The sequence below is a fragment of the Trichosurus vulpecula genome, chromosome 3, assembly GCF_011100635.1.
Source record: "Trichosurus vulpecula isolate mTriVul1 chromosome 3, mTriVul1.pri, whole genome shotgun sequence".
NCBI lineage: Eukaryota > Metazoa > Chordata > Mammalia > Diprotodontia > Phalangeridae > Trichosurus > Trichosurus vulpecula.
In genome coordinates, this window is record NC_050575.1 from 22,374,479 (window position 1) to 22,392,222 (window position 17,744).

The window sequence follows — 17,744 nt, forward strand, 5'->3', positions numbered from 1 at the left end:
CCTTAAAGTGCTAAATAAATGCTGCTTCGCAGCTCAAAATGGGATCTTCCCAAGGCACATAACATTAGAAAAGGAAGAAAGGAGAGAGGCTGCACCGAGAAGACGCAACCTGCCCGCATGCGCAGTCTCCTTCCCCTCCACCTCCCTCCCGACCCCGCCACCCTCGCCCTCCGATGGACTTGCTGACGTCAGCCACCCTGACGGTGGGGGCGGGGTGACGGCGTGACGTCATCCGGAGCCTGGACAGCGCCTGTCACAGCCAGCCGGCCGGGCCGGGGAGTCCGCGGGGCGGCCGCGCTCCATCTCTGGGGCAGCGGGCGCGGGGCCGGCCCACTAAGCATCCATTCCAGCCCCCACCCCGGCCCGGCCCGGCCCGGCTCTCCCCGTGGCCAGGGTTGCTGGTGGACGCCGAGCGACGGCGCAGCCCGCGACGGTTAGTAACGGCCGTTGGGGACGGTTGACGCGGGGGCGCGGGACCCAGGAGCCTCAGCGCTACGGGGGTCCCCTTGTCGTCCCCCTCCCCAGCGTTTCCCCGCCGGCAGTCGGGGGTCAGCGGATCCCCGGAAACCCAACTCCCTCATAGACAGAGCCACAGAACGTCAGCTCCTTCGTTTCACTGTTGGGGAAACTGAGGCCCTGGGCCGAGGAAAGGACTTGCCCAAGGGCACGCGGGCAATCTCGGAGGCGAAATTCTTATTCCGGGCTCTGCAGTGGTTAAGATTTTAAATCCGAAAGAAAGGGCTCCCTTCTCCCCGTCCTCCTCCTCCTCCCCCCCTCCCTCCCCTCCCCCCTCCCCTCTCCCCTCCCCGCTCCCTCCTTCCCCACCCCCACCCCCCGTCGCTGTGTCCGCCCGCCCTTCCTAACCCCGCTGTGTGTCCTTTGCCAGCTTGGTGCCCCGCCTGGAAGCGTGCCCCCGGGCAGGTCCCTGAATGGAAAGGCCGAGCGCCCCGAGCTGGGCAACGACCGAGCCGCGGCGGCTGCGGCTCCTTCCTTGGAGGCAAAGGAAGAAGTGAATGGCCCCCGGGACGCTCCGCGCTCGCTTCTTCGGCCCCAGTCGGGTTTGGTGTTTCTGTTTGTTGTTTTAATTCCCCCCGAAGAATCCCCTCGCTGAAGATGCAGGACCAGCGCCCCGGAGGCCAGGAGCTCTCCAGGGGGGCCTCCCTCGGCGACCTGGTGGAGGCGGTGGAAAGGGCTTCGGTCCGCGAGCCCCCCGAAGGGAACGCGGGAGCTTATGGACCCGGGGGCAGGGGCTGCGATGAGGGGGCGGCCCCCCCTGGGCCGCCGCGTTTGGAGAGCAGAGCTCGGAGTGCGGCGGGATCGGCCCCGGCCTGGGACCCTGGCACCCCGGACGGCGGCGGCTGGCCTTTGGCAGAGCACAACAGCTCCTGGGGGGACTTCGAGGGCTTCAGCGAGGCTGCGGACAAGTCCGACACCTTCAGCAGCCTGGACGTTCTGGAGCGCTGGGCTGCCCCGGGGGCGCGGGAAAGGGATCCGGACTTAAATGGATGCGCCCCAACCTCCTGTGGCTGCCTGCAGCCTGACAGCTTACCCAGGGTGAGCGAAGCTGCTGCGGCTGCACCCATTCAGGTATTGGCTTCCAACTTTGTGCTTTGTTCCGAATGGCTAGGTGCTGCACACTGCCTTGCCGGGGCAATCGGAGGTATTCTGGAAGAGGTTGGGTGCCCCTCGACTGGGATGCCTGTTAAAATCACTTCCTGCTCTGAACTTTTGTGATGTATCCTTAATCTACCGGCTTTTGCCGGCTACTTGGTTATTGAACCTCTGCAATTCCCCCTTTTCTTTGACTTTGAACATCTCTCTAGAAAAACAGGTGTTGAGGCTAGGAATTTTCAATATTCCTCCCGATGGTCAAAGTAGAGCTGAGTTTTAGCGGTGGAGACTACAATGACGAATTATTAAAAAAAAAAAAAAGTCAAAATATGTTTACAGATGAACTGCCCGACTTTCTGATGTCCAGCTTAACTGGTATTTCTTTACCTTTGTCCTGTGGAGTCTTTTCTTCTTGATAATCTCTTAGCTTTTTTGTTCCGAAGTTAAATTTGTCCGACCTTCTGCCGCTTAATCCTTCTTTCTTTTCCCTACTCTTCCTTCATGTTCAATGAACCCGGTCTTTGCTTTCTCTACTCTCTCCACTGACTTTAATCTCTCCTTTCTTCTCTTTCTCCTCTCTTCCAGTCATCCCTTCACTTTCTAATGAAAGAAAGGGGCAAAGTGTAAGAGATAGTACTTTTAAGTGAGAAAGGAAACCTATTCTCTCCACGGTGTAAACTGGAGAGTTCCATGTGGTGAACTGGGTTCTCTGGGGCTTGCTGATAAAGTGCTTACTGATAACTGGGATTTTGATACTTAAAATGCTTAATAGTGATAGTGTGTCTTCAAAAGCAAAATTATACAATTTAGGAGAATAGCTGGTAGCAGAAATAGTGTGTGTACATTTCGCTGGCTTAAAAAGACTGTGGTTTGACTTTTGATTTTATTTTTCAGGCCAATCTCAGCTATGAGAATATTTTTAAGCTTGTCTTTCAAGAAGTACCAGTACAACAAATGACTGAGGATATTTGCACCTTACACCATTTTCTAGAAAAACATAATGAAGAAAATACTAGTTGCAAACCTGTAAAGAAGCAATTTTGGTAATTAACTTAAATTAAAATTAGACACTTAGTTAACTTATTCAGTGTATTTTTTGGCAAGAAAAGTAGAAAAATGAAATTTATAAGAAGTTTGAAATTTATTTGGGAGCTTTCTCTATTCCTTATCCAGTTCAGAGAAGCAGATCATTATTTCCTTCCATTTAAGAAGTGCAGTTGGTACCAGGGATAGAGGAGAAAGTTTAAATCTATAAGTCATTTCACTTCTAAGAAATTTACTAAGCAAGGATTATCTACATAATCCCCTCAGTTCCTTCTGTTCTGTAGTCTATTCCAATGTACGGCCCAATTAAACCGTTGGACTAATAGGGAACAAAAATTAACCTGCCTTTTATTTCTTCTTTTATTCTCTTGCTATTTGCTCATATTAGAAGTTCTAGGGAACAAGGCAAAGGCCAAAAGATGCAGCAATAGGGAAAAGGAGACCCCAAAGTCTTAGTTAAACCACAAGTTGTCTAGTTACAAGACCTTACTTATACAGAGCAGGCATTTTGATAAATGTTTGTTGTTGGGTCTTTTTTTATTGGTACCTAAATAATAAGGTACCGACTATATAGTATACAACATAAAATAGAGCCATCTTTTCTGTAGGCAGAACTCCCGGAAGTAAGCTAAAAAAATGCTTATTAGCTTACCAGAATGACTTTTATCAACCTTGTTTGCCTTTGGAATGCTTATTTGCATCTATGCTCCTGGTACTGCATCTGATGCATAACGTCCTGTTAATGCTAAGTCACGTCGGTGAACTCTCAAAGGTTGTAGCTTATTCCTATGCATGTTACCATTTGGTGAGAAGGACAAGCTTTACAGATTTCATTGGGGTGGATTTGATTCTTTAGCAATAAAGTTGGATCAAGTGGTCTCAGAGAGGGCAAATTCAGGTCAAGGCAGGTTAATTTGGCTTTTTTCCCTTTCCTTGGTCTGCCAGAACAGATTTCCCATAAGCTCTTTGAAAAGCTAGATCAAAATCTTAAAGCTGTTTACCGAATGTCATAAGGCACTTTAAATCTGATACCATTTCAGGTCAGATCCAGTTCTGACCAAAGTAATAGCAACTCCTACATGCACAGCTAAACCCCAGACCCAGAGTGTGTCCTCAGCAGGGGGTGGGTGGATACAAATAGGAGGAAAGATTTTGAAGTACCTTGGAGTCATCAGGTATTCTATCACCTTCACTTTATTCTTTTTGCATAGATAGGCAGAACTCAAATGAGCATTTGTAACTAAATCCTGGGTTGTTTCTAAAAGGGCAGCTCCAACAAGTAGTAGATGCTTTGGGGGGATAATGGTGAAGGGATTTTCAGGAGCAACATCATGGGGAAACTATAGGGTGATCTTTTTGTCAGTTAATGATAAAGTAGAAGAAATATGGAAAATTACAATACTATGAAGCATTCTGTACAGGCATGGGTGACTTCTTTTTTAAATGCTAGCTGACCCCTAGATGTTTTAGCAAAGTACCCAGTGACTGAGTAGAGCACTCTATGTTTTCTGAAAACTATGCAAATGAGCTACTTTCCATAACCGATTTAGAACTAGCATCTTGGTATAGTGGAAAGGATGCTGAATTTGGAGTCACAAGACTTGAGTTCACATCCTGGCCCTGCTACTGCTACTTACAATCTGTGGTCCCTTGGACAAGATACTGGGCCTCAGTTGTGTCATTTGTAAAATGAATGTGATTTCAAAAGTCATCTAACTAAAAAAAAAATATCCTGTGATGCTGTAATTTCTATGTTGGGGTATTGCTTCAAGGATTTGGTCTGAAAGCTTTCTGGATAATATTTAAGTGATTGCATTTGTTTTTCAGCTCTGAGTCCCGAAAACTGTGGAGGATTCTCCAAGATGAAGATGGCACATCAACTTCAAAATGCCTCTGGAGTAAATCTCATTGCCAAGACAATTTCTTACTTGTTCTTGGAATAGATGCTGCTCAAAAAGTAAAGTATTTAATACACTTTTTTTTTTTTTGCTTTTTGGCAGGGCAATTGGGGTTAAGTGACTTGCCCAAGGTCACACAGCTAGTACTTGTGTCAAGTGTCTGAGGCCGGATTTGAACTCAGGTCCTCCTGACTCCAGGGCTGGTGCTCTACTGACTGCGCCACCTAGCTGCCCCATTTAATATACTTTTAACTAACATAGTATCACTGACCCATCATTAGAGCTTTGCATCGTTTCTCTGAGTGGGAAGGCGGGTTATATGCAGACATTTACATACTTTGTTCTAGTTATCATTGCTACCTGTGGGGCACATTTGTCAAACTTCTGGTGAGGGACTAGGGGTGCAGCCTGTTGCCATAGGGCAGAGTTTCTTACTCTATGCAAAGCCAATTGGTCTGTAAGGAATCAGAGCTGCCATTTTAGCCTCATTACTACCCATTAGCCACCTGGTCACACTGGCTCAAACTCAGCTGTCCTGTTTAAACATACTTAGAGGTTTTATGTACAAGCATTGAATTAGGAAGAAACAAACTATTTCCCAAACTATTTTTACAAACCTGCTTTGCTATATATAGTATTTTCAGTATTCCTGAGAAATTGTCTATTCAATTCAGGAAACATTTATTAAGCGCCTACTATATACTAAGTGCTGGGAATTTGTTGTTCAGTCGAGTCCAACTCTACATGACCCTGGACTCTGTCAATGGGTTTTTCTTGTCAAAGATTCTGGAGTGGTTTGCCATTTCCTTCTTCAGTGTGTTCCCATGTTACAGATGAGGAACTGAGGCAAATAGGGGTTAAGTGACTTACCTAGGGTGACACAACTAGTAAGTGTATGAGGCACTATTTGAACTTGGTTCATCCTGACTCTACCCCCAGTATGCTATCCACTGTGCCACCTAGCTGCCCCCAGGTACTGGGGATACAAATAAGAAAAAGATAATCCCTGCTGTCAAGGGGCTTACAGAGAAGACACAAAAGGAAGAAACTGGGTGGTGGAAATACCACGGAGTAGTTGAAATCAAGCAGAGCTGTAGATGGAGAATAGAGTGAGCCAGAAGTTCCATTTCTGATGTCTTTAAAGAAAGAGGTTAGGAGAGGTTTAATACTCCATCTTTCAGGCCTCCAAAAAGAGGTGAGAAGGATGCCTGAGGGAGGTGGGCAGGAGTCTGAGTATTCAAGGCTGAGTAAGCATCATAACGATGAGATTAGAAGTGATCCGTTTACCCTGGGAAGGGTAGCTTGTCTGTATAGACTCTAATCAATCAGACATTAATTTTCACAGTCTAGGGAGCTCATTAATTAAGCCTTATGGTGGACGATTTTACAAAATACCTTCTCTTAGAGGGCAGATAACACCCCAGCCCCTTGCCCACACCTTGTCAGGTTTAATATATCTAATGACGAGTCATGACCTGGGAGTCAGGAGACTCAGTTCCTAGTTGAGGCTCTGCCGTTCTCCATTTGACCATGTCCAAATCATTGAATTTGTCTACCTTAGTTTTCTGATCTGTCACATAGGATAACATTACCTACCCTACCTACAACAGAGGGTTTTGATACTAAAATGAAATAGTGGATTTGAAAAGTTAAAAGCATCATAGAAATGAAAGGTATCATCACTCTAGCAAGTGCAGATTTTTCATCTTTTCTTACAGTTGTACACTTATGTGTTCTCTGGTACCATCTGTAAATTACCTGTTTAAAAAAAAGAGAATGTAAGAATTTCTAATTGATAACAGATGTATTAGGTTTTATTGAATAAGCTAGAAAACACCAGTGTGGAGAAGATTCTTTCCTTTTTAACTATCTTGTATAACCCTGGTCAAGTTACAACTTCTCTGAGTTCTTCATCTATAAAAAGGAGGTAATAGAAGCAGATGCTTGTCTATTACAAGACAAATGAGTTCCCAGCCCAAAAAGCACTGTACTATGCAAATAGCTCAATATATGCAAAGAATATATATAGCTCAATATGCAAAAATTCACAATAAAAAACAGCTTATGGGGAAAGTGGAATCAGGGGCACACTTCTCAGAAACTTTGTCAGTGACACTTTAAAAAAAGATAAGAGCCAAATAAAAAATGGTAGCCCAGTTGTATACATGCTAAAAGGTTAAGAAATACACACATACTACAATAAATGGTGGCCACAAATGCAGCCTCAAGCTGCTGCCAGGCACACACTTTGCAGGCTGAAATTCCAGGGCTGAAGGGGGCGGTGGTGGTGAGAACCAGCCCTCCTCCGCCCACAGCTCCCTCTGCACCAAAAGATCCAAAATAAATATGGCACTTTACTAGAAGTGGCATCAGAAGGGTTGCAGCTTGTCAGTTACTGTAAAGTGGTGCAGTTTTCTACATTCTCACTTCTCTTGAGGAAGAAATTGAGAAGCAAGATCTGAAATTTGAGTTATGCTCAAAATGTTTCCTAATGTATCAGTCATAACAAATTTATAACAAAACAAATTAAGTTTTTAAAATACACGCTACAACAGAACTGAGTATGATAATGTATGTTTTTTGCAATATTTTAAAGCTCTATTAAATGTAAGCTGTTATAATTTACTACAGAATAGAATGGAATAAATCAAGGAAAGTTAATCTATTCCAAGGCCCACTTTTAAAATCCTACCATCCTTTTCAACCTTCTTTTTTTGTTTGTTTTGGTTTTTTGGTTTTGGGAGGTTTTTTGGAGGGGGGAAGGCAGGGCAATTGGGGTTAAGTGATTGCCCAAGACCACACAGCTAGTAAGTGTGTCAAGTGTCTGAGGGCTGGATTTGAACTCAGGTTCTCCTGACTCCAGGGCTGATGGAGTCAGTTTGCCACTCACTTTGCCACCCAGCTGCCCCCTCAACCTTCATAAAGTACAATTTTGGGTCCTCAGGTACATTTTGTACCTAATGGTAGAAGTTCTTAAAATGTCATAAAATGTACTGATTTTCATGGGTTTTTCTTCTCTGTAAAGAAGGCATAGCACATAGAAGGCACACAGTCCCTGTGCGTTAAATGACTGAATATTTACGGTCATTGACAAGATTAACCTTTGATTAGGAAACTCAAGAGGTGCTTCAAAAGAACAGAAGGGAAGCGGGTTCATTTCTCAGTGCCCCAGGACTTCGCCCAATGCCTGGCACACAGTACTTAAATATTTAATAAGTGCTTGTTGATTGCTGATGTGAGGCAACATGGAATTGTAGATAGTCATCAATTTGGAGTCAGGAAAGACCTGGCTCAAATCTCACCTTGAATACTTACTGTGTGACCCTGTGCAAGTCACTCAAACCTTCTGAACCTCAGCTTCCTTCTCTCTAAAATGGGATTGTTAATAATACAGACTCAAGAGTTGTGAGGTTCCAATGAGATAATGACTATAAAGCACTGTGTGGCCCTTAAGGTGTTATATAAACGTCTACTGTATTATTGATAAAGCAGACGTACCCTTCAAGTTACTGATCAGCTACTGAATGGCTTTTTATTTCCTTAGGATCTTTCAGGAGGTAAGAATGATGTTCTGGAAGATTCTAACCTGAAAGAGACTGAAGAGTTAGCAGAAGTAAATGGCTTTAATCTTAATAATTGCAAGGCACTAATTCAAACCAAGGTAAGAGTCATAGAATTATTAAACTTCAGAGTTGAAAGGGACTTTAATGGTCATCTATTCCAACTCGAAGCAAGAATTCCTGTTACGATTCTTCAACCAGTAGTCACCCAGCCTCTGTGTAAACTTTCAGTGCCTTGAAATTCATCTGACAGATCATTCCATTGTGGGACAGCTTTGATTTTTAGGAGTGTCTTTCTTGGAGCAGTGATTTCCTCACTATGAATATTTCTTTGACACAGATCACTGTCCTTCCATGTGCTTTCATCTTGTGCGATTCTTGTCCATGTTATCTCATGTGCTTCATAAAGCCTTTTCTATGTGGCACACTGTCCTTTTGTTATTTTTAGATTTTCAAGGGCAGAACCCATAACTAGAAAGGGGATAATCAAGGCTTTTGACCCCGGGCCTCAAAATGGGATAGAGGCTCTTTCCCACTTACTGTTCCCAGTGCCTTGAGGTTCACTGTAGACTGTACAGTGCTACAAGGGTCCCATATTTTTCCTAGAGCCTTTCTTCTTCCATGATAAACCTCTCCTACTGTCATGCTCCCAGCCTGCTACCTTCCAACATGCCACCACCTCCTCCCTATGGGTACCTGTTGCAAATGCACCATAAAGGTGAACTAGAACCCCCTGAACCAGAATTTACCACCCAAAAAGAATCCCACTTTTCCCATTGACCCCTGGCTGACCCCTCCTCCCAGGAATTCCCCAGGAGCACTATATCCAGCTAGGGTGTATTATTTTTTGTTCATCCTCTGTCACCACAAAGGCATTTGCCTCTTCCTCCTTCCCAGGAAGAATTGCACCATGAGGTTCCACCCCTCTCCTTGGACTCATCTGCCCCTCCCCACCCCCTCATACTTTCCTCCTAATTTCTCTCTCCCTCCCTCCCTCCTGCCCCCCTCTCTGTCCCTCCCAACAACTAATCGTTATGACTGTAGGACTTCACCAAGGGCTTCTCCTCCCCTTCTGCCTCATGTCAGTGCACCCAACTAGGGCAGCATGTCTACTGTACCTTGTCTATCACCCCTAATCCACACTGAATTTACTCCTGAACACTAATTCCTAGTTATGATTCTGTTCTGGGGATATCAGTATGCCACTTGAGCTGCCCATCTACTGGCTATCAATCCTGCCATGTGATCCACCACCTTTTCTAGCCATAGGTACCCTCAATAGTGTCTTTTACACAATTATCTCACAAAGAAGCTGTTCTGGGAATTCACTGTTTCTACAGTCAGTTCATCAACTGATTAGAAAACAGCCAAAGTGAAAAACCAAATTTGAAGAAAGGATTAATGTGAGAAGATATTGTGTAATTAGTAATTCTATTTATGATTAGCAGCTCTGACCCAGACTGTTTAAATAAGCCATTGACTTGGTAAATGGTCAAAATTAAAGATTTTATCATTGCTTCTCAGGGAAGTTTAACCAATGCAAAACAATCGCCACAGTGAGGAGACAAAAAGAACCCCACACTATCTTAGGCAGCACATAGTTAATCTTGCCAAGCAGAGACACATGATGGCCAGGGGCGATAATACCAGTTTCTTCCTTGAGCTGATATGTCTTCTGATAACTTCTCCCCCATTAGCCCTGGAGGAGCAAACTTAATCTCCCTCCCCCACGACAACATGTGATGAGCATAAGGATCTAACTCTCGATTTTAAACCTCATTGATCCACAGTTAGTTTCCTAGGGTACTAGCTCCTCTTGGAACCAATGTAGGGGACCTTGCCTTGTCTCAAGGCTTTCCCCACTTACTACTTACTGAACCTTCCCTGAATATTAAACTCCAACCTGAGGTACCAAGCCTTTGGTCTTCCTGAGAAAACAAGGATTCTCCAAGAATCCTTGGTTTCATAAATTTGTCACCCCTAAATCAGTTACTCGCTCCCCGAAGCTTCCCCCAGCTCCCCTTCCACCACTACCACTTTGTTCAGGTAGTTTTCCTGGCACTCAGTTTGCCTCCTTGCCTTTCATCCTGCATTTATTTATGCTAGACTGTTAACAATGCATTTTTAAGGAGAAAGATAACATAAATATTCAAATAACACATCAGAGTAAGGTAATTAGAAATATATTTAAGGTAAATTACTCATTTTCTCAAATCAGAATGCCTTTATAGAATTATAGAACTAGAAAGAAATGAGGTTATCTGATCTAGCACCTTGCATTTTGGCAAATGAATGTCCAAAGTATCCAAGACAGATGACTGTTGTTTTCCTACTAAAAGTTATATAGGCATAGGAAATACACAGTTCCATTATCTAATCAACTGAATATTAAAAATTCTTCTATACAATTAAAAAAGAAAATATCTAATCTCAGATTGAATGACACATAATTTTTCTGAATTAACCTCTAATTAGAGTTCCCAAGGTCTATCCTGGTGTTGGATGCCATAAGGTCTACTGTCCCAAACAAGAATAAATTTGCATCCTATACCCTCTGGATAGAGTTTGTTGGTCCTAATTTCTGAACTTCTGATCTCGGCTTTACTCTAAGAGGTACTTGTATCAATACAATTATATTACTTAAACTACATAAACTAAAATATTTAAACTTAAATGACTTCTACTTCTCCACTCCTCCCCCACCCCCAGGAAAAGACAAAGGAATTTTTTTTAAAAGTACAGGGTTGTCATTACTTTGAAAAGATCAAAATCTTTTAGCCTGCCTCATTTATCCCCAGAATCAAAGAAGACACCTCAGGGAAATGTGTGTGATTTATTCCACATTTACATAATACCTGTTTATTTAGTGTTTGGGTATGTTACAGTATTTTTCTTTGAATCATTGTGAAGCTCTGAGAGATAGTTCATTTTAGTCTCAAAGCTAAAGAAAATATAAAACAGACCCTTGGCAGAGTTTAGGCAAATCCTTTAGAGTTTATAATTATCATGCCAAGGTGTCATTACACATCCCCTTCCATAAAACCCCTCCTAGGTATTTCCCTGAAACTGGCGAGATTTGATAAGTAATAGTGATACTAGTAAAAATAGAACTCACACTCTAAAGTTCCCAAGCACTTTCCTCATAACAACCCTGTAAGGGAGGTAGGAGTGTTGGGAGAGACTGAGGAACAAAGGGGCTTGCCCAAGGTCACATGACTAGTGCATTTTGGAGCTGATGTTCCAACCCGTATATCCATATTCCAAGCCTCTTTCCACTATACCAAATTCCTTAGCACTCACAAGAATTCTGAGTGTAGAATCAGCTGCTCTAGCTTCAGATCTCACTCTGTGACTGTGGACAAGCTAGTTGCCTTCTCAAGGCCTTCTTTCCTGATCTACAAAATGAAGGTGATACATTCTCTGATGGTACTCTCCAAATCTAATTCCTGTGATACTGATGCTTTATTTGCTCCATTTTGCCCTTTTGTCTGTGTTTCATGGAAGAGTGAACCCTGAGCATTTACATCCCACTACACACCGTAAGTTTTTGCAGTTCTATTCATGGTGACAGTCTGCATTGCTTGGCTACAAAAATGTAATAAAAGGAACCTGCTTTACCTTTAGCTTTAAATTGGCTGCGCCCTCTTGACCATGAATGAGCCTTTCCTGATCACTGATAGGTGTAGGTGGTGTTATACATTCTGTTTATGCTAGCTGGATTGCCAGTGACTACCAAAGCCCACTGTGCCCTTTTTCCTCCTGCTAAGCTCATGACTCCAATTTTTTATACATTACTTTTTCTCTCATGGTAGCATGGCCTTGAAGTCCACCTGAATTGCCTAATTGTTGCTTCTTTATGCTCTGCCAGACTTAGTTCAACCTTCTCCCTCAATAACTGTTACTTCTCACTAATGCCTACCCCTTCCCTAAGCCCCCAATGTCAGTAACAGCCAAGACAGATTGTGCTTACTAGTATACTATAAGGGAAGCCTATAAACCCCTTCTTTCTGGCACTGAAGGGTAGAAGTAAGAGCAGTGGAGGAGTAGGAAAGAAGGAAAGATTTTGTCTCAGTATAAAGACAAACATCCTAACGCTGTGTGACGGTATACTTAGCCCACTTGTGAATGTTTCCCTGTTACTGAAAGCATTCAGAAATAAAATGGATGACCGTTTGTGAGAATCTTGCATTGGGCAGGGGATCTGCCTATGTGATCTGTACTATCTCATTTCCCGTAGCACCAGAAGCAGGTGCTGTTCCAAACTTTCTCTTATCTCTCCAACCCCTGCACCTCCTCCCCACTTCACCACCTACCACGAATACATACTATAACCTCTTTCTCCTCTGAGAAAGAAGGTTTGAGCAAAAGACTTGACCTGGTACTTTACTGAGAAAATCAAGGCAATCTTCTGTGAATACTCCCTACTCTCTTCTCCGGTGCTTCAGCTTAAGAAAGAAGTGGACCTCCTTGCCAAAGCCAACCTCTCTACTTGTGCCTTTGATCCTATTTCTCCAGAAGCTTACACTTTTTGATCATTCCCTTTTTCTCTCTCATCTTCGGGCTTTCTTGATGTTAGGGTTTATGCCCTGCCCTTTATAAACATGTCTAGGTCTCTGCAAACCCTTTAAAAAAAACCTTTCATTAACTCTCCTTCAAACTATCATCCTCTATCTCTTTTCCCTTTCACAAGCAAATTTCCTTTAACCTTCACTTGCTCACCTTCCACTCACTCGGCAAATCCAGGCTTCTGACTCAGTCACCTGAGTAAATTTGCTCCCTCCAAGGTTATCGGCAGCAATCTATTAACTTTAACAAAACAATGGCCTTTTCTAACTCCTTATCTCACTTGACCTCCCTTTAGCTTTGGACCCTGATATTTTTCTCTTCCACTTGGATAATTTATCCTCCCTTTGCTCCAGTGGCACTGCCTTCTCACCACTGCTCCTTCTCTTTTGTTGGATCATCATTTTATCCCCTAACAGAGGTGTTCCCAGGTTATATTCTAGGTCCTCTTTCTCTCTTCTTGATTTCATCTACTCCCATGGTTTCATTTGTCTTCTTAAATAGATGACTCTCAGACCTACACATCCCACTTTTATGCATCCTAAACTGTCAACTACATGCTAGACAATTTGTAACTGGATGTCTCATTGGCATCTCAGACTCACCATGTCCAAATAGAGCACTTACACCCTTCCTGCAGGCTTCCCTATTTCTGTCAAAGACACCATCTTTCCTACCATTCAGGTTCACAAGCTCAATCATCCTTCTCACTTGCCCTGTTAATTCTTGGGAATTCTACATTTCTCACAGCCATCCCTTTCTACACAGTCAGTACCCTAGTTTGAGTCCTTATGCCTGGGACTATTATAGTTGCCTTCTCACTGTGTTTTCTGCTTCCATTCCCTCCCCTCTGCAATCCGTCCTCCAGACAGCAGCCAAAGTAATTGGTGTAAGGCACCAGGCTGGCCAGGTTAGTCACCTGCCTATAGGATAAAGTACAAACTCCTACCTGGCATTTAAAGTGTGCCAGAATCTTCACTCTGGCCTTATCTCACATCTCTCCTTGTCACACGCTCTGTTCCAGCCAAACTATCCTATGAACTGTTGCCTAAATTCAGCATTCTCCCTCCTGTGTCTTGGCCTCGAAATAGACTGTTGCCCATCCCTGAAATGCAAGGCATCTGATTCAGAAGCAGATAAGTTACTTGGCATGGCAGAATGATGAATACCAATCACAGGCTCCATACAGGTCACTGTGTCCTGTTTTCCATACTTTCAAGAAGTGAGATTCTCAGTGCTTTGGCTTTCTGGCTGGCAGATTTTATTGCAGCTGCTTGTGGAGATCTTCCTCCAGAGCTGCTAACTCTCCTCTCCTTCACATCTTGACAGGTCCACCCACCTTCTTTGCCTTTGACTTAGCAGCTTCCCTTTCTATCTCCTCTCTTCCTTCTCCTTGAGTCTGTTAGGATGAGTCTGAGCTGTTAGGATGTTTGCTCTCCTTTTCCTATAGCTCAAATCCTCCTCCAGTTTAAGTCATTCTCTTTTTCCTTCTTACTCAGCTAAAGTCCTTCAACTCGGATTATTCTTATTCTTTTCCATTCCTCTCGAATTTCAGTCTCTGCAATTCTTCATAATTCCTCCTCTTCCTTTTCAGCTGGAGTCTTTCTCTTTCCCTTCACTTAACCCCTAAGCTAAATGAAGCTTAATGGGGAATCAAAAGTGAATTAAGTGACTTTAAAAGGCAAGATTGGCAGTGCCATTTACGATGAGTGAATTTCCTCAGGTGGCAGAGAGTGGCTCATCTTGAAAAGCCCCGGAAGAAAGTAGAGACCTTAGAACAGTTCTTTGCAGCCCAAATGATAGACAGTAAAATATATCAATTTTCTCCTGTCTGCTTTCCACAGCCTCAGCCTAGCAGTGATTAGTGACATCAAGGCCTGGAGTCCAGGTGGGAAGAGTAGCACATAGGGAAAAGGATTCAATCTTTTAATTTGTAGGTTTTTAAGAAAATAAAGACTTTTGGTTAATTATGTTGGCCACTGATTGTAAAATACTGCCTCAAAAAGAGGTCACTAGTCCAACTTCTTCCTGTTCTTCCCCGCCCCTGTACCCCCACCAGTTTTCAAGAGGGAAATCTATCTCTGAGGGAGAATAGGAGTCTAGCAGTATCAGAAGAAAAACAAAACTGACTCAGGCCTCAGTAGACATGCCCTGCATGGTTAACTTGACAGATGTTGATCAGCACTGTAATTTTGAATCCTTGTGTTTAACTTCCTTTATTTTGCCCTGAAACTTACTACCCTTCCTTTCCTCCATTTTTAGCTCTCTGGATCCTCAGCTCCCCGACACAGCAGCCTGTTTATGTACAACTTGTTTTTGAAGAAGACTCCTTCCAGTGGAAATATGCAATACATAACAATTCCAAGAAAGAAAAAACTTTTTACTGCCCGGAATCTAAAAATGAAATTTTTTAATAGTGATGTTTGCTAAAGAAAAATACTTTTTATCTTTGAGGAAAATCTTACATTTTGCTACTGATTTGGTACTGGAAACTGGAAATCATAGACATCTTTGAGGTGATAAACTAGAAATTCTCAGCTGTATTTTCCTATGGCTACCAGTTTGCAAATGAATTAGTCATGGGTAAAAATCAAGACTTTTCTTTGACGAGCTTGCTCTCCATTTTTAAATGTACTGTTTTCTGGCCACCCCCAATTTGCCACTAGCAAATGAAGGCTTCTTCTACAACCTTTGCTTTAGTTTTCTAGTCAACAAATAAATGCCCAGGCAAAGCCTTGAAAAGGAATGCACTGCCAATTTAAAGCTTAGGGATGCCACATATTTCTTTGACAAAGTTGCCAGACCCCTGCTCTCAGGTAGCTATTGGAGATGCAGGCTTTGGTAGCCTGCTTCTAGGGCTCATTCCGTGGTTGCAGCATGACATTAAAGATCACAGATGGCTGAGGGAAAAAACCAGCTCTTCTTCCGATGGCTCCCCAACGTCTTGACTCATTTGTTGACCTTTTGTTGGTGACTAGTAGAACTGAACATTCTTAGGAAAGATTCCAGCTGTGACTAGATGTCCCAAAATGTGAATATTTTCAGCGTCAGCCTGTTCTGCATAGTTATTTTCTTTATTTTCAGGTGACATACTGTGGCTAAGCCAGGATAATGTCCCTGTGGAGATGTCTGCTTACATGCTATGATGCTTGTTTGGAATATGTTAAAATATTGTACATAGTAGGTTTAAAATACGTTCTAACTAAAAGATGAGGGAAAACCTAAAGGTATCTCTCCAACGTATCTTAATCATAACTTAAGCTGTTTTTCCCTAAAATATTTGTTTTTAAGGGTCTTTCTGGAGACACCTCAATCTTCTGTTTAGACATAAAACTCAGTGCTGCGTGTTGTGCACTAAACCTGGGATAACTTGACATTTTCCTATGTAACTGCTGACCTTGACAAAGCAGCACTCATGGGCAACAGTTTTATTCCATTTTACACTTTGTTTTATGGAACATCCAAATGAAAACTTTCTCCATGTCTCCACTAAATCACCCCTGTTAAAAATGGCAAGAGCCAACAAATTCACACTGACTTTTGTAACATTTTATCAAATAAAGTTCCCTGAATAAACTTTCTTGATTGTCATTTGTTTCTCTGCAATTAGGAAAATAAAAACCTCTATCTACTCTATTTGAATTCTGTTTTTAAGGCAGCTGTGTCACAGGTGTGGGGGTGGGGTAATATTAAGATTTGAGAGGATTAATTTGGGAAATAAATATTTCAATGGACTTGAAGTCAGAAAACATCCCACATCCCCTGCCTATTAGAGTCACACTTTAAAAATTTAAAGATCATATTTAGTCCATTAGCTGTGACATTTGGCAAGTTACTTCCTGACTCAGCCTCTTTACCCATCTATAAAATGGGGGCAATCATAGATGTAAAGCTGAAAAGAATCTTAGAGGCCATCTAATCCAAAACTCTCATTTTACAGGTGAGGAAACTGAGGCCCAGGGAGGTCAAGTGACTTACCCAAGGTTACACAGGTAGAGCCAGCTTAAGTTGTATTCATGGTGGTCATTTTGCAAATACCCATCATGAGTATTGTGATTAAAAGACATTTTACAACAAAGTGGCCCATGAAATGATACTTCTTGTTACCTTTGTATGTATGATGAAATCAACTCCACCTACTCCTTAATTTGCCTCACCAAGGAGAAATTATAAGCCATCCTTCCAGTTAGACTCAACTTCCTTTTGTCATCAAATTTCATTTGTAGTAAGAATTTCAGTATTGATATAATTTAATTCCTCCAGCTGTATGTCAACTCACTGGTCATTGGACCAATCTCATTTTTATCATCTCGTATTTAGAATGCCAACCTATAACTGGCATTTGCCTGGTGCATTAGGGTTTGCAGAATGCCCACATGAGTTATCTCATTTGAATCTCAAAAAACACATAAGCTAAGTACAAGTATTAATAGCTCCACTTAACAGATAAAGAGGGGTAAAGGGGGTAAAGTAATCACAGTCATAAGAATGCCAACAGAAGAATTCAAACCCATTTCTCTATTCCTACATCTATTTTGTCGTTGGGTCATCTTCAGTCATGTCCAACTCTTCATGACCCCATTTGGGGTTTTCTTGGCAGAGATACTAGAATCTTTTGCCATTTCTTTCTCCAGTTCATTTTATGGATGAGGCAACTAAGACAAACAGTGACTTGTCCAAGGTCACATAACTATTAAGTGTCTGAGGCCAGATTTGAACTCAGGAAGGTAAGTTTTTTTTAGCTCCAAGCCCAGTGCTCCATCCACTTCAATGCCTACCTGCCCTTATCTCTGTCTATAGATGGTCAAAAAATTTTCTTAGAACACTGCCCCCTTTTACACCACTTTGTGAGCAAGAATAGAGGCTGTCTTTTGCCTTTCTTTGTATCCCAAGCACTTAACACAGTGCCTAACACATAGTAGGGGTTTTAACAAATTTTTTGACTGACTGACTTTGCCACTATCATTGCACAACTGCAAAGGAGCTATATAGTACTAAGGGCCGTTTATTTCATGGATTGCCGTGTGTGATGTCCAAAAATTCTTAGAACTCATGGGGTTCACCTGCA

The 17,744-nt window shown here is 42.6% G+C and overlaps 1 protein-coding gene across 2 annotated transcripts; it reads left to right on the top strand.

The window, feature by feature from the left end:
* Positions 1-217: 217 nt before the first annotated feature.
* Positions 218-16,257, top strand: CLBA1 (clathrin binding box of aftiphilin containing 1). Of its 2 annotated transcripts, XM_036752877.1 has the most exons (7): positions 259-433; positions 887-1,587; positions 2,506-2,654; positions 4,483-4,612; positions 8,098-8,214; positions 11,618-11,652; positions 14,939-16,257. In XM_036752877.1, exons 2-6 carry the CDS (start codon positions 1,114-1,116, stop codon positions 11,627-11,629), a joined length of 882 nt encoding a protein of 293 aa, XP_036608772.1. In that variant the 5' UTR covers positions 259-433; positions 887-1,113; the 3' UTR covers positions 11,630-11,652; positions 14,939-16,257. The 2 variants fall into 2 exon arrangements, with proteins under 2 accessions (XP_036608771.1, XP_036608772.1); XM_036752876.1 differs by lacking the exon at positions 11,618-11,652 and having other exon boundaries at positions 218-433.
* Positions 16,258-17,744: the final 1,487 nt, after the last annotated feature.

What these genes read in the sequence shown, in the direction of transcription:
- CLBA1 (XM_036752876.1), top strand. Translation starts at nt 1,114, where the DNA reads ATGCAGGACCAGCGCCCCGGAGGCCAGGAGCTCTCCAGGGGGGCCTCC. An exon ending in CCTGTAAAGAAGCAATTTTG is followed by an intron (nt 2,655 to 4,482) that starts GTAATTAACTTA and finishes TTTGTTTTTCAG; the next exon opens with CTCTGAGTCCCGAAAACTGT. An exon ending in GAATAGATGCTGCTCAAAAA is followed by an intron (nt 4,613 to 8,097) that starts GTAAAGTATTTA and finishes TTATTTCCTTAG; the next exon opens with GATCTTTCAGGAGGTAAGAA.